This window comes from Equus asinus, chromosome 6, assembly GCF_041296235.1.
Source record: "Equus asinus isolate D_3611 breed Donkey chromosome 6, EquAss-T2T_v2, whole genome shotgun sequence".
In the NCBI taxonomy this organism is placed as follows: Eukaryota; Metazoa; Chordata; class Mammalia; order Perissodactyla; family Equidae; genus Equus; species Equus asinus.
In genome coordinates, this window is record NC_091795.1 from 80,660,205 (window position 1) to 80,679,305 (window position 19,101).

The window sequence follows — 19,101 nt, forward strand, 5'->3', positions numbered from 1 at the left end:
ATAGGAGGCTCACCACACGGCCACTAGATGGCGTGCTGCCCCTGCTGCTAAAGGAGAGAAGCTGTGGCTGGAGCCCATCCAACTTTTAAAATTGATTGTGAGTCACCTGAAGGAATTTTAACATCAAAAAGCACCCCCACCCACCCACCCACCCACCCAGTAGTATCTTGGGCACTGTAGAGTGAATGATTCAGGGAGATGCAGAATAACGAAAAGAGGGGCTGAGGGCTCAGCTTCTCTAGGGGTCAAACGGTGGAGGATGCAGTCAAGTGTCCTCAACCATGATGGCAGGGCAGGCTGGCTTAAGAGGTTGGCAGGACCCCAGGCCTGGCCTGAGGTTTCAGACTCCCTGTCAGTTTGGGGATGCCTTGGCTGGGGCAGAGAGCCTTGAAGGACATGGCTGTGCAATCAGGGGCGGGCAGGTCTGCTGACCTCTCGAGCCTGTTTCGCATCTGTAAAGTGAATAAAATAGTCACATGTACCCTATAGGGGTGATCTGGCAAATAGAATGTTATATGTAGTTCTCATAGTAGTCTCTGCTCTTGACACATCAGAATTGCTCAGTAAATGTAGCTGTCATGCATACAAAGAGTGGAGAAGCCGCCTCCGCAGAGGACACCTTCTCCTGGGGATTGCTATCCAGGCACGGAGCCCTGACGGGAGGCGTGAGGGGTTCTCGGAGGAAGGAGTTCCCCGGAGCGAGGCAGCACCATCGTGAACTACTTTGCAGGAGCCGATCGTCGCTGGGCTCAGAGGCATTCCCTGACCATCCAATGTCGGTGGTTCCCAGATTTTACTTTTTATGGGGACATGTGAGGAAAGTACTGCATATCTTTGCTTAAAAGAGATTCTGTTTAAATGTTATAAAATGTAAACGCTATGGAATAAGAGGGGAGGATGGCCTTTTAAAGAAGTTTTTGATCAAAGCCAGCATTCGAAACTGCTGAAAATCAGTAGGGCTGGTAATGTGTACTTTTTAGCGACTCTGAGCAAAACGACCTTTTCTCCACGGCAGAGATGGTCTTCAGCGGGGAGCGGTGGCTGCCTCCCAGGGTACCTGCATCAGGGACAGTCTTCTGAGTGAGAAGTGACCTTGTGGGAAGGGCATCAGCTGGAGGCCCACACCTCCTGCTCTCCTTCCCAGCTGGGCGGCTCCCCAGGCTGTGTACCTGGAGGAAGGGCCGTCCTTTTCTTCCCCAGAGAGGGGCTGCTTGCTCACTACCTGAGGTGGTGCTTCCCAGAAGGGGCTCCTTTTCAGTTCCGCCAAGGGGACACACCAGCTGCTTTAGCCCTGGGACAGTAGAGAGGAAACTGCTTTTCCTTTCTCCCACGTAGGGACCAAAGCCTTTACAGAGAGCATCAGATTCCCGTCTTCTTTTCACTTTCTTTCTCCACAACAGTGCTTCCAGAATGTTCTTGTTGAAATGTAGACTCCCAGGTTGGTTCCCTGGAGATTCTCAAAGGGTGGACATGCTGAGTTGGTCCTGGCAGACACTGGGCCGCCTCAGCGCTGTCTGATGAGGGGAACCCTGTGGAGGGGGCCCCAGGGGCAGGGGCTGGGGGGACAGCACTGAGTGACCCCAGAGGCATGGGCTGGAAAGAGCCGACTGGAGGACCACAGAGACCCAGCCTCAGGGGTGCTGGCTGAGCAGAGGAGGTGGGGCGATTCCATCCTGAAGCAGACGGCAGTGCAGTAGCCCACACTGAGGGGATGAGGTGGGGTGGGAAGACCTGCATTTTCCGTCCCGGCTCTGCTCCTTTTCGCTGTGTGACCTTGGGCAAGCCGTTCAACCTCCCTGAGACTTGGCCTCCTCTGTGAATTGGGGACAGTGGCTGCTGCCTTGCACAGTGCTGGCATCTGGGGGGGTACGCCACAGTGGAAGCTGTTCTCTTCCCTGCATTGGATAATTTTATCTTGGCGCCTGCGCCCCCTGGGCTTCTGAGTTTCTGACTGTGCTTGAGAACAGGGGACGGGGTGGGCTAAGCCTGTGCCCCTCAAAACTGCCCACGCACCCCTCCACCTGCCAAGGGTCCCCTTGGCCAACCTGTCTGGGCCTCTCCCTCATTCTTACTCTCTCGACTCAGAGCATTTGAAACCACAGACTCCCTCGATCACCTCCTTGGTCCTTATTAGGCCTCAGTTTCCTGCAATGAGGCAGGTTGTGATGGCTTTGGGGTTTCTTCTAGCACTGGCCAGATTTTGTGAATGATTAGTTCTGCCCTGTGCTGACCAAAGCAGGGAAAGGCGAGACAGCGCGGATCCTGCAAGGTCCTGCTGCAGACGTGACCTGGGGCCTGCGGCTCTCAGTATGTCCTCGGTGACATGGGGCATTGTCTGCATATAAGGGTCAGGTTGTTGACCATGAACTGACAAGAAGAAAGGGGAGAAGTGCTCTCCACAATTGTTAAAATCAGAGAGGCCTTTCGGCTCTAGCCAGGCGCTGCCACTTTCCTTGTGTGACTTTGGACACATTATTTCAGCTTTCTGCATCAAGTCTCCTCATTCGCAAATAGAGGGGCAGGACAATGTGGTCCCTGTCAGGCATTTCAGTAATGGCAGACCATTGAGGCTGGGACAGCTGGGTCCTATGCTGAGCTGTCTGTTAATTTCCCTGTGAAGATCCGTCTAGCCCTCACGCTTTCTGGGCCCTTCTTGAGCCTGGCTTAGAAGCCGAAGCTCCGTCCTCTGAGCATTTTAGTTGTGGGAATTTAGACAAGCCCACCGGCCTAGCTGAAGTGTGGAGCCCTCATTTGTAGAGTGGGCATGATTTTAACTGCTTCTTAGGATCAGGATGCAGATGAAGGGATCGACTGTAAAACGCGGGGCCAGGTATGGTAGATACAGGGTCCATCTTAACACCCAGAGCAGGATGGAGTGAAGGCAGCTGCTGTTCGTTTTTGATGCTTGAAGTGGGAGCAGTATGACAGCAGCCTGGTCTGGGCAGAAAGCTGGCCCCAGCATCCTGGGAGTCTATTCACTTGCCCACCTCCACTTAGAGGCTGGAGCCAGCCCTGGGGGAGGCGGGGTCCTGGAGGAGGGGCTTGGATCTTCTGAGGTTCCTCAGCTGTTGGGAGGTGGAGGAGCCAAGTGGACAGGTGGTACCTGTGCCACCTTTGCCTCAGCACACTCCTGCAGGCCTCTGCTCCTCCTCCCTCCTGCTGGGGCTGCTGCTGCTGCTGCTGCCACCGCCAGGAAGTCTGACTTGTCGGCTGGAAGCTCCTGTGAAACATGAGGCCAGGGAGAGCCAGAGAGATTCCATCATAGAGTTTTAAAAATCTTCTCCCTTCCTGGCTATGCCACAGGCCCTCCTTGACCTCCCTGGCAGGCAGAGGGAGTAGCTTGTTCTTGGCTCTGGAAGCAGCAGCTGGGGCATCCTGGGCCCTCCCAGCCTTGGATAAGGCCTGCTTTGTGCCCTCCTGCCATTCTCCTGTCCAGGCTGGTATGGAGAGGGAGCTTCCTTTCCAGAGGTCAGGGCACCCATCAGGTGTGAGTAGAGGTCCCTGCACTTTGCTCCCAAGCAAATCTTAAATTATACGTGTTGTTCCTCTGCTCTGAGACTTCCCTGGCTCCCTGTTGCCTCTGGGCTAATGTACCCATACATCCTAGCTTGATGGATGCCTCCTTCCATTTTCCTCCTTCCCTCCCTCCCACAACCATCTTCTGGTGCCTGTTAAGTCTAGGTACCTGTGAGGTCTAGAGACGTAATCATGAGAGAGACCGACAGAGAGCTTCCCTCCTCAGCTCCGCTGCCTTCCCTTCCCCAGGCGACCCTGGGCTCTTCTCACTGTTCTAGAAGCCTCTGAGAACACTCCCCTGTCTAAGTCTTCGCTCAAGCTCCTGCCTCCGAAGTGCTGTTGCCATTTGCTACATCCCACCATTCCTTCAAGCCTCGGTCAGGGCCAGCTCTACCCCACCTCCACCCGCTCCTGGCTTTGGAGACCCATCTGTTGCAGTTGGCGCTCAGCCTGCACACCTTCACCCTAAGCTTCACCTCTTTCTACTTGGTCAGCCCTGTGACCCCACTTCTAGTGGGTGGGTGGGAATGGCCCCTAGCGCTGGAGTGCAGCATGAGCGTCCCCATGGGGCCAACGTTGGACTCATCCAGGAATGTTGACCTTGCTAGCTGGACTGAGCAGCCTGAGGGGTCATTTTGCATCAGGATCCAAGGTACTTCTTGGCCAGCCTCATCTGAAGGGAAGGAGCCAGCCCACAAGGGAAATACCAAGAGAATGTGGCCTTGAGGGTCTCATGAGCTCAGCCCAGGCCTCATGAACTCAGGAGAGGGGGCGGGTCACAGGAGAGGGCTGGGAGTAAAAACCTGAATGACGGTTCGCTAAAAGCACCATGAAACATCGGCGCATCAGACAGCATGCTGTGAAGTTGCTTCTAGAACGCAGCGTGGCACCAGGCAGGTGGGTGTGGGGACTGTCCTGATTGGGAGGACCCTGCGGCCTGAGCAGCAGGACGGCCTGCCTGTCCTGACTATTGTGGAAGCAGAAGAGTCGCTCCTGGTCCCCATCTTGAGTGGCTCTAGCCACAAATGGCAAGTCCTTGTCTGTCACTCCGGTGTGGGAGCCAGCCCAGGAGCTGAGAAGGTAAATGGTGGCCACGCCATAGTGGCTTAGACAGTGTGAGACTCTTCTGGACTCTTGGAAGGAGCTGAGAAGATGATTTTAAAAGGCTAAGAAACAGCCAAAGAAATGCTGTTTAGTGGATTCTGGGGACTTCCCATTTACCCCAAGGCTGGAGACCCCATTTCACTAGGTGGAGGCCCAAAGTTTCAGGTTACCCCCACCCTGTCAACCTTTGTTTCATGTCTGGCTTGTGCAGCAACATGCCACAGGGGCCTCATGGTTGCTTGTCACATCCATACACCATGAGATGGATCGGGCTTCACGTGACACTGGTGACATGATGCTTACAGCCCTTCTGGGTTGGGGTGGGCAGAAGCTGACCCTCTGGTAAGGAGGCATGGTGAACTTACACCCCCACCCTGGCCACCAGGACACAATGAGGTGTGGGCGGAAGCACTTGGCTCACCTGGGTGGGCTGTGTCCAAGGCCTCTGCAACTTGTTTTTTTATAAACAGCTTTTTTGAGATAACATTGACATATAATAAACCACACATATTTAAGGCGTAGAATTTGATAAATTTCAACACATGTATATAACTGTGAAACCATCAGCATAGTCAAGATAGTGAATGGACCCAACACCCCAAACCTTCCATGTGCCCCTTTTTAGTCCCTCCCCCTGGGCACTACCCCTTGTTCTCCTGTAACCATCAATCTTCTTTCTAGCCCTCTAGATTAGTTGACACTCTCTGCACTTTATATGAGTGGGATCCTACAGTAGGTACTTTTTCGTCTGCCTTCTTTCACTCACATGATGATTTGCCTCTTGTCCAGGCTGCCTGTATCACTGGCTCATCTCTTTGTGTTGCTGAGTAGTAAGTAGTCCTCGGGAGGGATATACTCAGTTGGTTTATCCATTTACCTGCAGTGGACATTGGGGTTGTTTTCAGGGTTTGGTTGTTGCAAATGGAGCTCTCCAGCTTGTGTGGATGTGGAAGGAGCACTAATCAAGGAGCCCGGAGCCCCTGGCTGTGTCACCCACTCGCTGTGTGCACATCCCCTCCCCTCTTTGAGCCTCAGTATTCTCTTCTGAAACATAAAGCATTGGACTCGCAGTTCCTAAGGTCCCTCCAGCTCTGACAGTTGGCTGTCTTTATGCTTCCACATTGTCTTGGAACCCCGTGCCCCACCGCACCGCACTGGCTCCTGATGAGGGCGAGGGCTGATGGCAGAGGCTGGGCCTGGTCAGGACCTGGCTGCTCTGGGTACCACACCGCCCACACCTTATTCCAGATCCCCGAGGAGGGAGTCCTTCTCGCTCATCAGCTCCAGTGGGCTTAGGCTAAGGAGTTTGGAATTAGAAAGAACTGCCTGACTCACGTGTCAATCCCCTGCTATCTTTGTTCAGGCTCTGCTTGAGCACCCAGGGACAGGAGCGTGGCAGCCCCATCCCCCACTGGCAGCAGCGAGCTGACGCTCCAATTAGACATGCCCTGGGAGCCCCGGGCAGGGTGAGGTGGAGCTGGGTCTGCCCCTCTTCTCCCTCCCCGGCTGGCTGGCCTCCCTCCCTGTCTCCCAGCAGCCTCAGCAGTGCCCTACTTAGACCCCGGGGAGGGGTCTGCCCATCTGTTCACCTCAATGGGCTGGAGGGGGTGGGGTGGCAGCAGATTCATATTGTGTCTGTGGTACTAGATCTGGAAGATTAATCCCCAGTTGCTCAGGTCTCAGGCACACTGGAGTGGTTTCCCTGCAGCCTGATGTCACCCCTCCAACCTGCTGCTCCCTCCTGGTGTGGGGAGGGGGTGTCAGGGAGGGCTGTGCTCAGGCTCACCTGTCTTCAGAGGCCACTGAAGCAGTTGCCTGGGAGGGGAACCTGGGAAGAGGAAAAAACTGGCACAGAGAGCCAGAGGGCGCAGTGGCTGGGTGTAGCGGGGAGCCCACAGCTAGGGTCAAACCTGGTTCTGCCACTTACTGGTTGGATGACCCTGGGCAAGTGATGTGACCTCCCTGAGCCCCAATTTCCTCACCCAGGAGATGGAGACAGTTGTGCCTACTTCTGCAGGGTTGCAATGAGGATCCGGTAACACACCCAGCCCAACTCCAGGCGCATGCTTAATAAACATCCTTGGCTCCACCCACCTCAGCCCTAACTGACCTAAGGGCCCTGGACGTCAGCAGTTTCCTGTGTTAGAGCTCAACTCTTGGGGCCATCCCGGGTGCTCCAGTGACTGCCTTCCCACCCCCTCCCCTTAGGGACAGACCAGTTGCCTGAGAGAGGAGCTGTCTGAGCCGGGGAGAGGAAGAGAAGGGCAGTGCTCGGATCAGGCGCTGTGGCTGGGGTGTGGGCTGGGCAGAGCTCAGCTAAATGAAGAGCCCGAATGAGGTGGTGGTGGGCAGGGAGTAAAGGCTGAGCCGGGCCAGGGTGCACCTATTTTCAGCAAGTTCAGATACCCAGCCTGGGTCGCTGACATCCCAGGGGACTGAGGAGATGTGGACTGGAGCCCAGCCACCTGTGAGCTTTGATTAAACAGACAATTTTAGAGCACAGATAAAAGGAAGTGGTAAGTAGCTGGAGCCAGCAACAGTTCTCCGGGAACATGCCCGAATAAATGTCACCCTGAATTAAAGGTCCTCTATTCGGTCCTGTTTGCTTTGATATTTTCATCAAAGGCTTGAATAATAGCACAGACAGCTGGATTATCAAATCTGTGGGTGACATGGAGCTGGAAGAGAGTGGAAGTAGATTTAATAGTGGATCCAGGCTTCAACACCTGGAACACTATTGAAAGCCTGGCACCGAGCAGATGAGATGCAGCAGTGCTGAGTCTGTGAGCTCTTGCACCGAGTTCAAAAGAGCAGCTGCTCAGCTTTAGCGCAGGAGAGGCCTGGCTGGAAAGGTACATAACAGACGCTGGCTTTTTCTGGTGCTACCAGAATGCACAGTCAAGGACAAAGAGATGTGCTCAGCCTCCCCGCCTGGATCGATAAGGAGATCAGAGAGAGGAGGGAGGATCACGTTAGTTGTGAGTTGCCAGCCTGGGGGAAGAATGCCGTCATTCTCCCCTCCCCCAGCCTCGCCAGGTTGGGGCAGTGGGCTCCCAGGGATCACTCACAGAAGCTACAAGAAGGGGAGACGGCGTCTTCCCAGGTTGCGTGTCCACTTTAGAAATGAACTTGCTGCTCCACTGTCTGCTGTTTCAACAAGGGTAAAGAGCCTTGGGGAGAGGAGGCAGGGGCTCCTGGGGACTGTCTGTCCTTCCACTTGCTGGCACGGTCAGGATGTGTGAGTGTCCTGTCTAAGTGCACACTGGAAGGTGGCTGGGCCACGTTCAGATTTTTACAGTATTCCACCCGAGAGGGCTGGCTGTGGGGTCAGCTGGAGAGCCAGTCCTTGGAGCTAGGCCACACAGAGAGCTTCCATTGTCTTGTTTTTTTTAAGATTGACAGCTGAGCTAACATCTGTTGCCAATCTTTTTTCTTCTTCTTCTTCTTCTTCTCCCCAAATCCCCCCAGTACATAGTTGTATATTCTAGTTGTGAGTGCCTCTGGTTGTGCTATGTGGGACGCCGCCTCAGCATGGCCTGATGAGCGGTACCATACCCGCGCCCAGAATCCAAACCTGTGAAACGCTGCTCGGTGGAGCGTGCGAACTCAACCACTTGGCCACTGGGCGGTCCCTTCCATTGTCTTTTCAGTCTGTCTTCTCCAGCCTGACTGTGGAACAGCCAGAAACAGAAGGTGGGGGTGGGGAAGAAGAACATGCCTCCTGGGCTTTCTAAGTCCCTCCCACTAAAGGATGGTCTATTCCCGGAGCAGGGAGAATATTAGCATTAAGAGGGATTTTAGATCAACGTTTTAAACTGGACTAGACTGGACGGGACTTCCTTTTACCCAACAGTGACCACAAAGCTCTGGGATTAGCCCCAGCTGTTAAGAGACAGGAATGTGAGACTCAACTTAGTGTTGCTAGAGGCTGCGAAGGGACGAAAATCAAAGCCATTTCTTCCTTGTGGCCCACGTTCAGACAACACAATAATCCTGTTGCAGGAGCCTGTGGGCTACCGGGCTTTTAGCTGCTGATAATGGAAAATTCATCTGGGTCTTTCACTTTCTATCTCCTGTGACAAGAAGTCCTGAGGTCAAGGGTTCCAGAGATCGCTCACTGTCACAGCGACAAGTAAGCTCTCCATCTCCTCCTACCAGTCTAACCGTATCCATGACATCTTCTTTTGTGGTCACAAGATGGCTGCCACTGTTCCAGGCATCACACATAGACCTGTCAAGGTCCGGGCAAAGCAGAGTGGCATTTCCTCCCCTGTGATTTCTTTTAGGAGGAGGAAAGCTTTTCCCAGTAGCCCCAGAAGACTTCCCTAAAGAACCCATTAACCAGAATTGAACACACTCATAGCTAATCAATTTTTGGAAAGATGCTTGAAGTCACTGTGATTGGCTTAGTACCTGGAACTGGGGTTGGGGAAGGGTGAGCACCTGAGGAATGTCAGCCATTTGCCATCAAGGCAGAAAGGTGCAAAGATGGCTCTTGATTAGGTAACCAATAGGGTCTGCCACCGTGGTTCATATGACAAACTGGTGGTTGGGGGCGTGGTTTGATGGGCTGCAAGCTCAGTGTAAGGTGACTGCCTATAAGTCAGATGCACTCTTAGGAATCCTAATAGGAGAACAGCGTCCAGAGCAAGTGAGGCGATGGTCACCACGTTTGTGCTGGCTGGACCACACATGGCGTGCGAAGCTCCTGGGGAAGTAGTAAGCTGAAGCTCTTCCAGAGAAGGGAGAGAGGCTGGCCAGGGCTCTAGATGCATGGTGTAGGGGAGGAAGACGTTTCCTCTTCCCAAATGTGGGTTCGTCTGGCCGGAGAACGAATTAAATTCACATGAGACAGAATAGCAAGAGAAAATTAAACAAAGCTTTATGAGGAGCCATGGCCTGGGGCCTTTCTTCCCGAAGGAAGAAAGGGTACCGAAGAAGTGGGGTACACATAGTGGTTATATACCCCCAAACAGGGTGTTTCACATGTGATTGAAATGTCCCTCCCACAATAGTCACAAGATTGCCCTGTCAGCACAGTGCTTGATGCACACAGCAGGTAGTGGTCTGCTGTCTCAGAGGGCGTAGCAGGAGGCAAGTCGATTGTCTGGAGCTGGGCGGTCACAGGTGAGCGCAGCAATCAGTTCCTAGCCCAAGGAAAGATGCTTAATCCTTAAGAAATGCCAACGTTGGGAGGGGGAGGGAAGTCAGTTACAGGAGGTTACCAGACTAGCACAATAAAATGCAGATTTAAGTCTTTGCCTTTGGTATTGATTAAGAGTTTCTAGAGAGAAGGTCATCATCTCCTTTCTTCTTCCTGGTACAGAGAGGGAGGCACATTTTACAGATAGAGATTTACCTCACAGATGTAAATGTGTCCTAACAAAGGGCAAGTTCCATTCCTCAGAGCCTCCCTCCCTGTCCCAGTTTATCAAAAGCAATCAGCCTCAAATAATCCTGATGCCAAAGAGACATATCTTGGGGTGGCCATTTCCAGGTCCCCACAATGGTCAAAGGAGGTGTGGCTGAAAGAACGGGGCATTCAACCTGGAGAAGACCGGGAGGCACTGTCCAAGCAGGGAGCCATCTTGAATCCTTTAGATGCCCACAACAGAGGGATTACTTCATGTGGCTCCAGAGGGCACAGCCAGACTGGAAGCAGTTCTTATCTCAGTAGAAGAAAGACATTCATGGTCATTAGAGCTGCTGCTCAATGAATCATGGCGCTGCCTCAGAGAGGGAGGGTCTTGTAAATCAGGACTATATGACCTGTTAGGGAAGCAGCTGAGGTGATTCTTGCTTTGGTGGAAGGCTGGACTAGATGCTCTTCAGGCATGGACATGCAGTGGAAAGTGCCTGGGCTTTAGAGTCAGAGGGTCCTGGGTGGGGTCTTGACAGTCACTAGCTGTGTGACCTTGGGCAAGTTGCTTAACCTCTCTGAGTCTCACCTTTCTCATCTACCAAAAGGAGGATATAGCATCTGCCTCACAGGCTGGTTGTGAGATTTGTAAAGTCTGTGCGCATAGTAGGTGCTCAATAATGAACATACCCTTAACTCCCTGGCGTCTCCTTTATCTTCAGAGAGAAGCTGGCACTAGCTATAGAGTACCCCCTGGCAGCCCAAGGTTTCCTTAGACCTTTTTCTGGACTGGAATGAGGGCAGAATGAGAGATTTTACTACAAAGGTGAGGACAGAGCACAACCCAGCTCAGGCCAGGCTCCCTGCCCCAGCAGCACCCCTGGTCTCCCCAGCTGGACATGTGCCATCTGGAAGGACAGTGCCTCTCCAACCCAGGGAGGTGGGCTTTTCTTGCAGCTCTGATCCAGTACACAGACCAGAATATTCCGTAGTCAGGGATGAGCTGGTCACATGCTCCCTCTTCAGGGAACAAGAACTGTGGAAGAGCGTTGATGGGGGGATCTGGCCTGGGTCAAAGCCATGATCTTTTCCCCAGAAACTCTGGCCCCTCCAGCTGAAGCGCAGGGGATGTTGGCTGGATTTTCTGCTGCCCTTGGGCCAAAGGCCAGGGCTCCGGGCAGAGTTTGGTGAAGTGGGTAAAGTATTCATAACTCCTTGTCTCCTTTTGCTAATGGGTGAACCATGTCCACCTGAGCCCTCTCCAACCCATGGGAACCAGCCCGGCGAGCTGTGCGGGACACTGGCTGGCCCAGAGTGACGGGGTCTGAGCTCAGTCCTGGCCCAGCACATCAGTCGCCAAGGAAACGCCCGGTGGTCTGCCCAGCACTCAGACACAGAGAGGAGTGTGGAACAGTCCCTGCCCTCAGGGCTTGGGTCTTTCGAGCTTTAGTTCCATCTGCTGTAAAATGGGGGTGCTAATCCTCCCCTAAGTCACAGAGATGTCCAACATTCAATGAGAGAACGAAGTGAGAGCGCTTCGTCAATGGAAAATGCCGTTAATGGGGATTCGTGAGGAGTTCATGGCCAGAGAAGATCGTGGAGGTTAATTCCCTGACAGCCCCTGCCCTAAGGGGGTGGTGCCAGCCACATGGCCATCCCCTGTAGCAGTGATGAGGATTTTTAGGCTGCTTAATTTTAAAATGGCTTATGATGAGGACTTTTAGGTTGGTTAGTTTTAAAACTACAGATGAGATTCAGGCTCCAAGGAGTGGAATTTGTTTGCCCCTTTGTTGGGAAACATTTACATTTCTAAGGGAAACCTCTATCTGTGAAGATGCCTCCCTCTCTGTGCCAGGAAGAAGGGGGGGATGGTCTTATCTCTAGAAGCTCTTAATCAATGTCAGAGGCAAGAACTGAAGTTGGTTACTGTCTGGTAACCTCATGTAACTGACCCCCCCCCCCCAAATCCTCCTTTGTCTTTAGCCGAGGATAAAATTCAAGCGGTGACTTCTGCCATTTACTCAATCCGGTTTAATTCTTATCTATAAGTTGTGGGACCGCCAAATGGCCAGACCATACGGGCACTGATACCATTTTAACTTTTTTACATATTCTTTGTCTTGTAAAGAGATAACTCACATACCTATGCCTTAAATTTAGCCCTAACCCTCAACTTGGGGCAGCAGCAGGAGCAGCAGGAGCTCTGACTGCCCGTGGGTCCTGTCCCCATGCCAGCGGGGGCAGCAGAAGCTCTGACTGCCCATGGGTCCTGTCCCCATGCTATTCTATACTATTCTCTAAATAAAAGAGCACTACTGCCAGATCTTAAGAGTCTAAGAAATCTTTCTTTCAACTCCTCGGCTCACCGACCCCGCATCAGCAGGACGGAGGGGACGGGTGTGAGTCTCCTGGTGTTTGTCCAGATGTAGATGTGGACAATTTCCAGCGTCAGAATGACTCAACCCCAGAGCTCAGCAGCTTTCATTTGAAATCAGAGTCAGAGACGGCTGGGCCCTACTCTGGGTGTTCCGGGGCGCAGGGGGCAGGGTTAGGCTCTCTGGATACTAATCCTGGCCACACCATTATCTTGCTTCATGACCTTGAGCATCTCACTTCCTCTCTGGGAACCAAAATCCCTTCCTCTGAAAAAGAGGTGCTGGGCCAAAGATCCAGAGGAGTGGGTGTGGGTGTGGGTGTGTTTCTTTGAATCTTTGACGGAGGTGATGGCAGTGCCCGAGGCTGTTGTTCCAGCACCACTGCCGCCTGGGCAAGAGGAGGGGACCGTTTTCCCTATAGACTGGGCCCTTCAGGGGCCCCTCAGGAAACGAGATCTCTCAGCCTCATAGTCTGAACCCAGTTTTTGGAGTGACAGGGGCATCAGCATCATGCTGATGGGGGTGGCGAGGCATGCCATTGGCAGGGGGGCTGGCATGGTCAACACGGGCATTGGCTCTCCCTTCCGGTAATAGGTCTGTCCTGAAGAAGTCCTTCCCTGGCCTGGACAGCCCTCCCGCCCCTGGCGTCCTGAGATAAGGTGTGGAGATGCTGTTGGGCTTAGGGGGCAATGCTGAGCCTGTAGGAGAAGCTAAATGGTCCCACATGTGGGGGGACCTGAAGTGGAAGAGGATTTCCTAGTTCCATCGGAATCTGTCATCTTTGAAGGGTGACATTTTTAGGTTATGGCCTCCACTATCACCAAGGTTCTGAATAGGAGATGACATGTCCTAAGCTGCTCTGTGACTTCTGCCAAATCTTCACTAAAGACACGGACCAGCCTGGGGACAGGACACAGTGAGGTGGGTGAGAGCGTACGCTTCAGAGCCGTTGGCCTGGGCTCAAATCCCAGCTCTGCCTGATCTTGGCAAGGGAGCTTCTTTGAGCCTCGGTGTGAGCTGACACATAATTGAGAATAAAATATGTATTTTGTAATATCATGGCCTTCAGTTATAGAAGGACTTATAAGCTGACTCTTTTTAGAATTAATCGAGGGGGAAGGGTCAGCCTTCTCTCTTCATCAGGGGGCAAACCAATAATGAGTGGGGAGAGAAATCAATTTAGTGGGCTGTGACCAGCATTTTATAACATGAACTAGAACTCTTCATCAGGCAATGAGATTTCGATAGATCAGCATTTCCAAAGCATGCTGTGTGGAACACAGGGTGTGAGGAGACGTGGCGGGAACAGAGGGGCTGGGGCTGGGAGCGAGTTAGGGCAATGCCGGCTTAAGTGAAAGTAAACCGCTCGCTGTGCTTGCTGCAGGGCTTTCCAGAACCTTTACTAAGCTGAGATGGCTTCTGAAGGTCCATGCGTGAATGACGTGCGCAGCGTTTCCCCAGATTCATTTGACCAAGGCACCCTTTGTCCACAAGGCATGCCATGCGTGGGACACGTTTTGGGAAGAGTCGCACATCTCTTTTCTCTCTTGGGTCCCGGGAAGCTTCTGTCTCCCTCTGATGCTCACGCGGAGTCAGCGCATCAGCGGGGATCTTGGTATATTTATCCCCCACCCCCACTCTGTGGTGCTGGTTTTCTATTTTTGTTTGGCTGTACATATATTTTTTAGTGCAGGATGCCGTAATGCTGTGTGGAAGTGAGGAGGGTGGGATGGCGTCATCTGGAGACAAAGAGCCCAGGCTAGGACCACAGGCAATTCTGAGACCTCAACAGCTGTGGGCAAGGGCTGGGGTGCCATTCACCGCTGCCATGAACCTGATCGCCCCTTGGAAGACGGTAATGAATGCAGCCCCTTGGGGATTCCTTCTAGTTCTGTTTGTGATTATCTCGCTCAGGTGATGAAGAAAGGAGGCCAAGCATCAGCAGGTTAATGTCCTGCAGGAACTGGTTAAGAAAGTAAGAGCAACCTTGTACTGGTCACTGCTGACCTTAGAAATGACATCATCTCTGCTGTTGCTGAACTTAGCCGTTCTAAGAAAGACAGAAGCAGCTGGGCTGTGGGCAGGAAGCCCTAGCTTTTGATGAAGGGGTCTCAGGTGCCGGTGAGCCCACGAGAACTAAGGTCCAGCTCCGCCACAGCCACCCTGGGGGCTGCAGGCCAATGAGGGGCATGGCCCAGGAGGCTGCCTGCAGCTGTAGGGAGCAGCCAGGAGCACTGTCACATGAAAGTTGGCTGTGTCCTGCCTCCTGGGGGAAGTGCAGGTGCCACTATTTCTTTCTTTGATCCCTGAACCCCCATAAATAGGTTGCTTTTTCAATTGACCAATGTGGGTGGGTGGGAGGACTGAGAGAAAGTGCCCTTTTCCCCACCCCCTTTATTTCTCTAGTGTATTTCAATCTGCAGGGGGCAAACCAATAATGAGTGGGGAGAGAAATCAATTTAGTGGGCTGTGACCAGCATTTTATAACATGAACTAGAACAGAAAATATTAGAAGCCATTGGCTGTACTAGGGGTTAAGTATTGTTTCATGAAAGAAAGGTAGGTAGGTAGATAGGCATGTAGAGAGAGAGAGACATGAGGGTGTGGTGTAAAAGGCATTACTGTGGGTTCTACTCAATGACAGCTGGAAGCCACTGGCTAGCTGGCTCAGGGGGCTGGTACCAGCTGGGCAGGGTGCACCTGTTCCCTGGGTCTGTCCTGGGCTCTGGGGCCCCGTCCCAGGCCGAATTATCCCTCCACACCCAAAGGAAAGTGTCCCCTGAAGAAAGGTGCTCATGATGCGTCTCCCTCTGAAAGGGACATTTTTGTGTCAATCAGGCCACTTAATCTGGGAGCCCCTGCTGGAGAAGAAGGGCATCCCCAATCTTGGCTGACAGGCAGGTGTCACTGTTAGCTAGGGTGTGTCCAGTTGGACTTTTCAGGCTGTGTGAGGAAGGGGAGCACTGGATTAGGAATCCCCAGTTCTATTTCTAATCCTGGGTCTGGCACTCACTGCTGCGTGACTCGGGGTGAGTGACTTGTCCTCTCTGGCCTCACTTTACTCATATCAAGGGGAGGATTGCACCTGGTGATTTCTTTTCTAAGGTCCTATCTTGTTCTCATAGTCGGTCCGGGATGACATTGAGAAAATCTGGATCTTGGAGGAAATCACAAAAGAGAAGCCAGTTTTACCCAGGCTTCTCCCTAAGACCCCCAAAGCAAAGAGTCAAGTCAGCCTAAGGTGCATGAGCTAGGCATGTCTGCAGACCCCGGCGGGGGGATGGCTGCTCCCTGGCAGCACCAAGGGTATACAATGACAGAGACAGCTGAGCCTGAGCCTGGTCTCCATAGACAGCATTTATTAGGCGCCATTCTCAGTGTGAAGACAGATAGGCAGGAGGGGCTGAAGGGAGGCTGTGGCAGCCGCAGCCTTTGGGGTCCAGGAGCTGCCCGGGGTGAGGGTGTGGGCGTGGGGGCATGTCACCCACACGTATTGCATATTCTGTGGCAGTGTGCCCAGGCATAAGGCATTGGGGAAGCAGAAAGGCTGCCCGCAGTGGGAGGGGGTGAGGGGAAGCAACACTGGCCTTCCAGTTCCCTAGGAAAGGCCCGGCTGGAGACCGAGCAGTCGGCCACGCTCTGCCGAGGGCCATTCACCTCCTTCCCCACCAGCTCCCTGCAACTTTGGTTGTGGCTCCCTCGGGACTGACAGGACAAGACCCCTCGAGGGCAGGGTCACACACAGGACAGACGCAGCCAGCACTGCCCCTCACCCCAACATAAACACAGAGGGCACCCCTGGGTCCTGGGCCCTGCTCTCCTTGGCACGTGGGCAGCCAGCTCCTCCACATGGAGACAGGACTCACACACAGACCAGGCCAGACTTCTTCCCTCCCAAAGGTTCTCAGAGGCCAGAGCCTACGGCTGGGGTGGGGCTGAGGCTGATCAGCCCGTGGACCCCCTACTGCAGCTTCCCTGAATGCCAGGGCTGGCCTTGCTCAGCAGTGTTAGGGAGCTGGCATGGGAACAGCACGGTGAGGGAGGAAAGCCCCCTCACCTACCCCTTGATGCTGTCCTGAGTTACGGTACCAGCTCCAGCTGTGGGTCCCCACAGTGAAGCCTAGGGCCTCACCTCCCTCTGCTGCTGTCCATCTGGGCTTCTGGGTTGCAGGTGGGACAGGCAGTGGGCACACCAGGTCCAAGCCCCTCACCTGGGATGGGTGTTGCTGGCTGCAGCCTTAGCTTGTCTCTAGCTACCTGGAACACAGGCACCAACACTGGCCGTGGGGCCAGGGACAGTGTCCCAGTAGGATATGCCTGCCAACTCTCTAGGCCCCTCTGCCCAATTTCCAATCTTCTAGAGCCCCACATCCTGGCCTTTTCCTCGTGAGGCCCAGCCCTGCTTACTTTGGTCCAAGGACACCCCTGTCTGTAAGCAGGCAGTCCAGAGACTGAGGGATCCTGCCTTGCCTCAGGGGCCCATCCAGACCCTGCCTCGTAGCTGAGCGGAACAGAAGCTGAGCCCCAGCGCTGCCTCAGTCCTGGGCTCCGGTTCTGCTTCAAGCCCCAGCTGCTCCAAGACGCCAGGCTGCGCCGGCAGAAGCTCTGCTTTCAAGAGCAGGCAGAGGAGTTGGAGAGAAAGAGCAATCAGGCTAGGAAAGAGCAGCCCAGGTTCTTGTTCCCCTTTGCCTTTACTATCTGTGTCACCCTGGGCAAGTCACTTCACCCGCCTGGATCTCAGTGTCATCTGTAAAATGGGCATGAGAACTCTGGCCCTGGTGACCTAGCTGGAGCGCTGTGAAAATCAAATGAACGAGTAGTCAGGACAGAGTTTCCAGAGGCTGAAACTCCTGCAGAGTGAGGAGTTGGTCATCATCAGCAGTGGCTGAGGACGGCAAGTATGAAGTTTTCTGTTTGATTCCAAGGGCAGTGCCTGAACAGCTGGACGCCCCCTGCCCCCTGTGAGAACGCAACTGGAGGGCAGCCAGCTCTCACTGCCGGCAGGTCCATCCTGCAGACTGGAGGCTCGGCCTCCCCCCCGACTCTCTGCACCTCCTGCCGCCTGTCCTGGCTTCTGACTGCCTGCCCTCTGGGGACTAGCTTCAGGGACTGCTGGGTTTCCACTTTCTTCATAACTGCAAAGCCATGCAAAACAACACAGAAGGTAGTGGGAGGTTGGGAGACACCCGGGGATGAGGAAGGGGAGTGGACTGAGTGTGGGTAACGTGGACAAAGACACCCTGGCTTTTGGAGCCAAGGGAAGGTGGGAGACCTGGCAGGACAGAGGTATAAATAGAGATGCAAACGTACACGGAACACGAAGTCCCCTCGGGATGGAGGAGGTGGGGTGGTCTGGTACCAGCACGGCCTCTGCGGACTGAGGAGCTCCTTAGATTTCCAAAGAAATGGGAGGCTCCCAGCTTCTGCCTTCCCTCCCTCCGACCCCCCCAAGTTTCACATTTCTCGGAATTTGCAGGGCGCAGATGGGGGCTCCAGGGGTCCTCAGAGCCCAGGCTCCTGCCGGCTGGTGCGAGCAGGCACAGTCGGAGATGGGGGTTGGGAGAGGGTGGTGAGGGGTGTGGGGGGCGCCCCACGGGCCGAAGGCGGCTGGGGCGGCTCCCTCCCCGACCCAGCTGCTCCTCCCCGCAGGAGCCCCCGGCCCGCGCTCCCAGGTGCTCCAGGCCCCGCGGGGCCTTCATACGGAGCTCCTGCGCTTCATGAGGCCGCGGAAGGTGGACAGGCTGTGCAGGCCCGTGGACACCGAGCTGATGGCGGAGCGCTGCGCCCCGCTGCAGAGGCAGCGGTGCGAGGGCGTGTCGCTGTAGCGGCCGCCCCCTCCCGGCGACGAGTGGCTCTGCTCGACGCATGTGTCGGACGTGGAGAGGTCCCGCGGGATGATCATGGGGATGGAGTACTGCAGCTTCTCGCGGCTCTTGTACCAGAGGCACGAGCACATGGACTGGAAGTGCAGCACCTCGGCATAGACGTTGCGGAAGCCGCCGCCGCCGCCGCCGGCCGCCACCGTGGATGAGGCGGTGTCCGTGGTGTGCGCGCTGCCGCCCGCGCCACCCCCGCCGCCGCCGCCGCAGGCCCCGCCCGCCTGCCCGTTGCGCGTGAGCAGCGCGCGGTGCTCGGCGTCGCGCTTCTCGTCCTCGGCGTTCATGGTCATGAAGCGCAGCACCACGAGGTTGAGGAAGGCGCCGATGACCGTGAGGCCGGTGAGGATGTAGACGAAGCTGAAGGCCACGTACTGCGGCTGCGTTTGCAGCGCCTGGTCCTTCTGCAGCGCCACGTAGTCGCCGAAGCCGATGGTGGTGAGCGTGATGAAGCAGTAGTAGTAGGCCTGGAAGAAGGTCCAGTGCTCGTAGTAGGAGAAGGCGGCGGCGCCGATGCACAGCGTGCTGATGCACGAGAAGAAGCCGATGAGCACCATGTTGGCCATGGACACGTCGGCGCGCCGCATGCCCAGCCCCCTCTTGGCGCGGTGCAGCAGGTACTTCACGAAGGTGTTGATGCGCTCGCCCAGGCTCTGGAACATGACGAGCGTGAGCGGGATGCCCAGCAGCGCGTAGAACATGCAGAACACCTTGCCGCCATCCGTGCTGGGAGCTGCGTGGCCATAGCCTGCGGGAAAGTAGGGGAAGAGGAGAGAAAGCACACGCTGTGAGGCTGCCCTTGCAGAAACCCTGCCCCTTCCCCCTACTCTCCCCTCCGCCTCCCCGACCTTGCAGAATCTGGCCTCTATCC

General features: G+C 54.7%; 1 protein-coding gene across 2 annotated transcripts in view; it reads right to left on the reverse strand.

The window, feature by feature from the left end:
- Positions 1-15,691: 15,691 nt before the first annotated feature.
- KCNK3 (potassium two pore domain channel subfamily K member 3) overlaps positions 15,692-19,101 on the reverse strand; it is a 37,859-nt gene continuing 34,449 nt past the window's right edge. For both annotated transcript variants that reach the window (XM_044772101.2, XM_070512424.1), the window contains one exon: positions 15,692-18,978. In XM_044772101.2, coding sequence (XP_044628036.1) covers positions 18,050-18,978 — 929 coding nt within the window. In that variant the 3' untranslated portion in view covers positions 15,692-18,049. The remainder of the gene's footprint in view (positions 18,979-19,101) is intronic.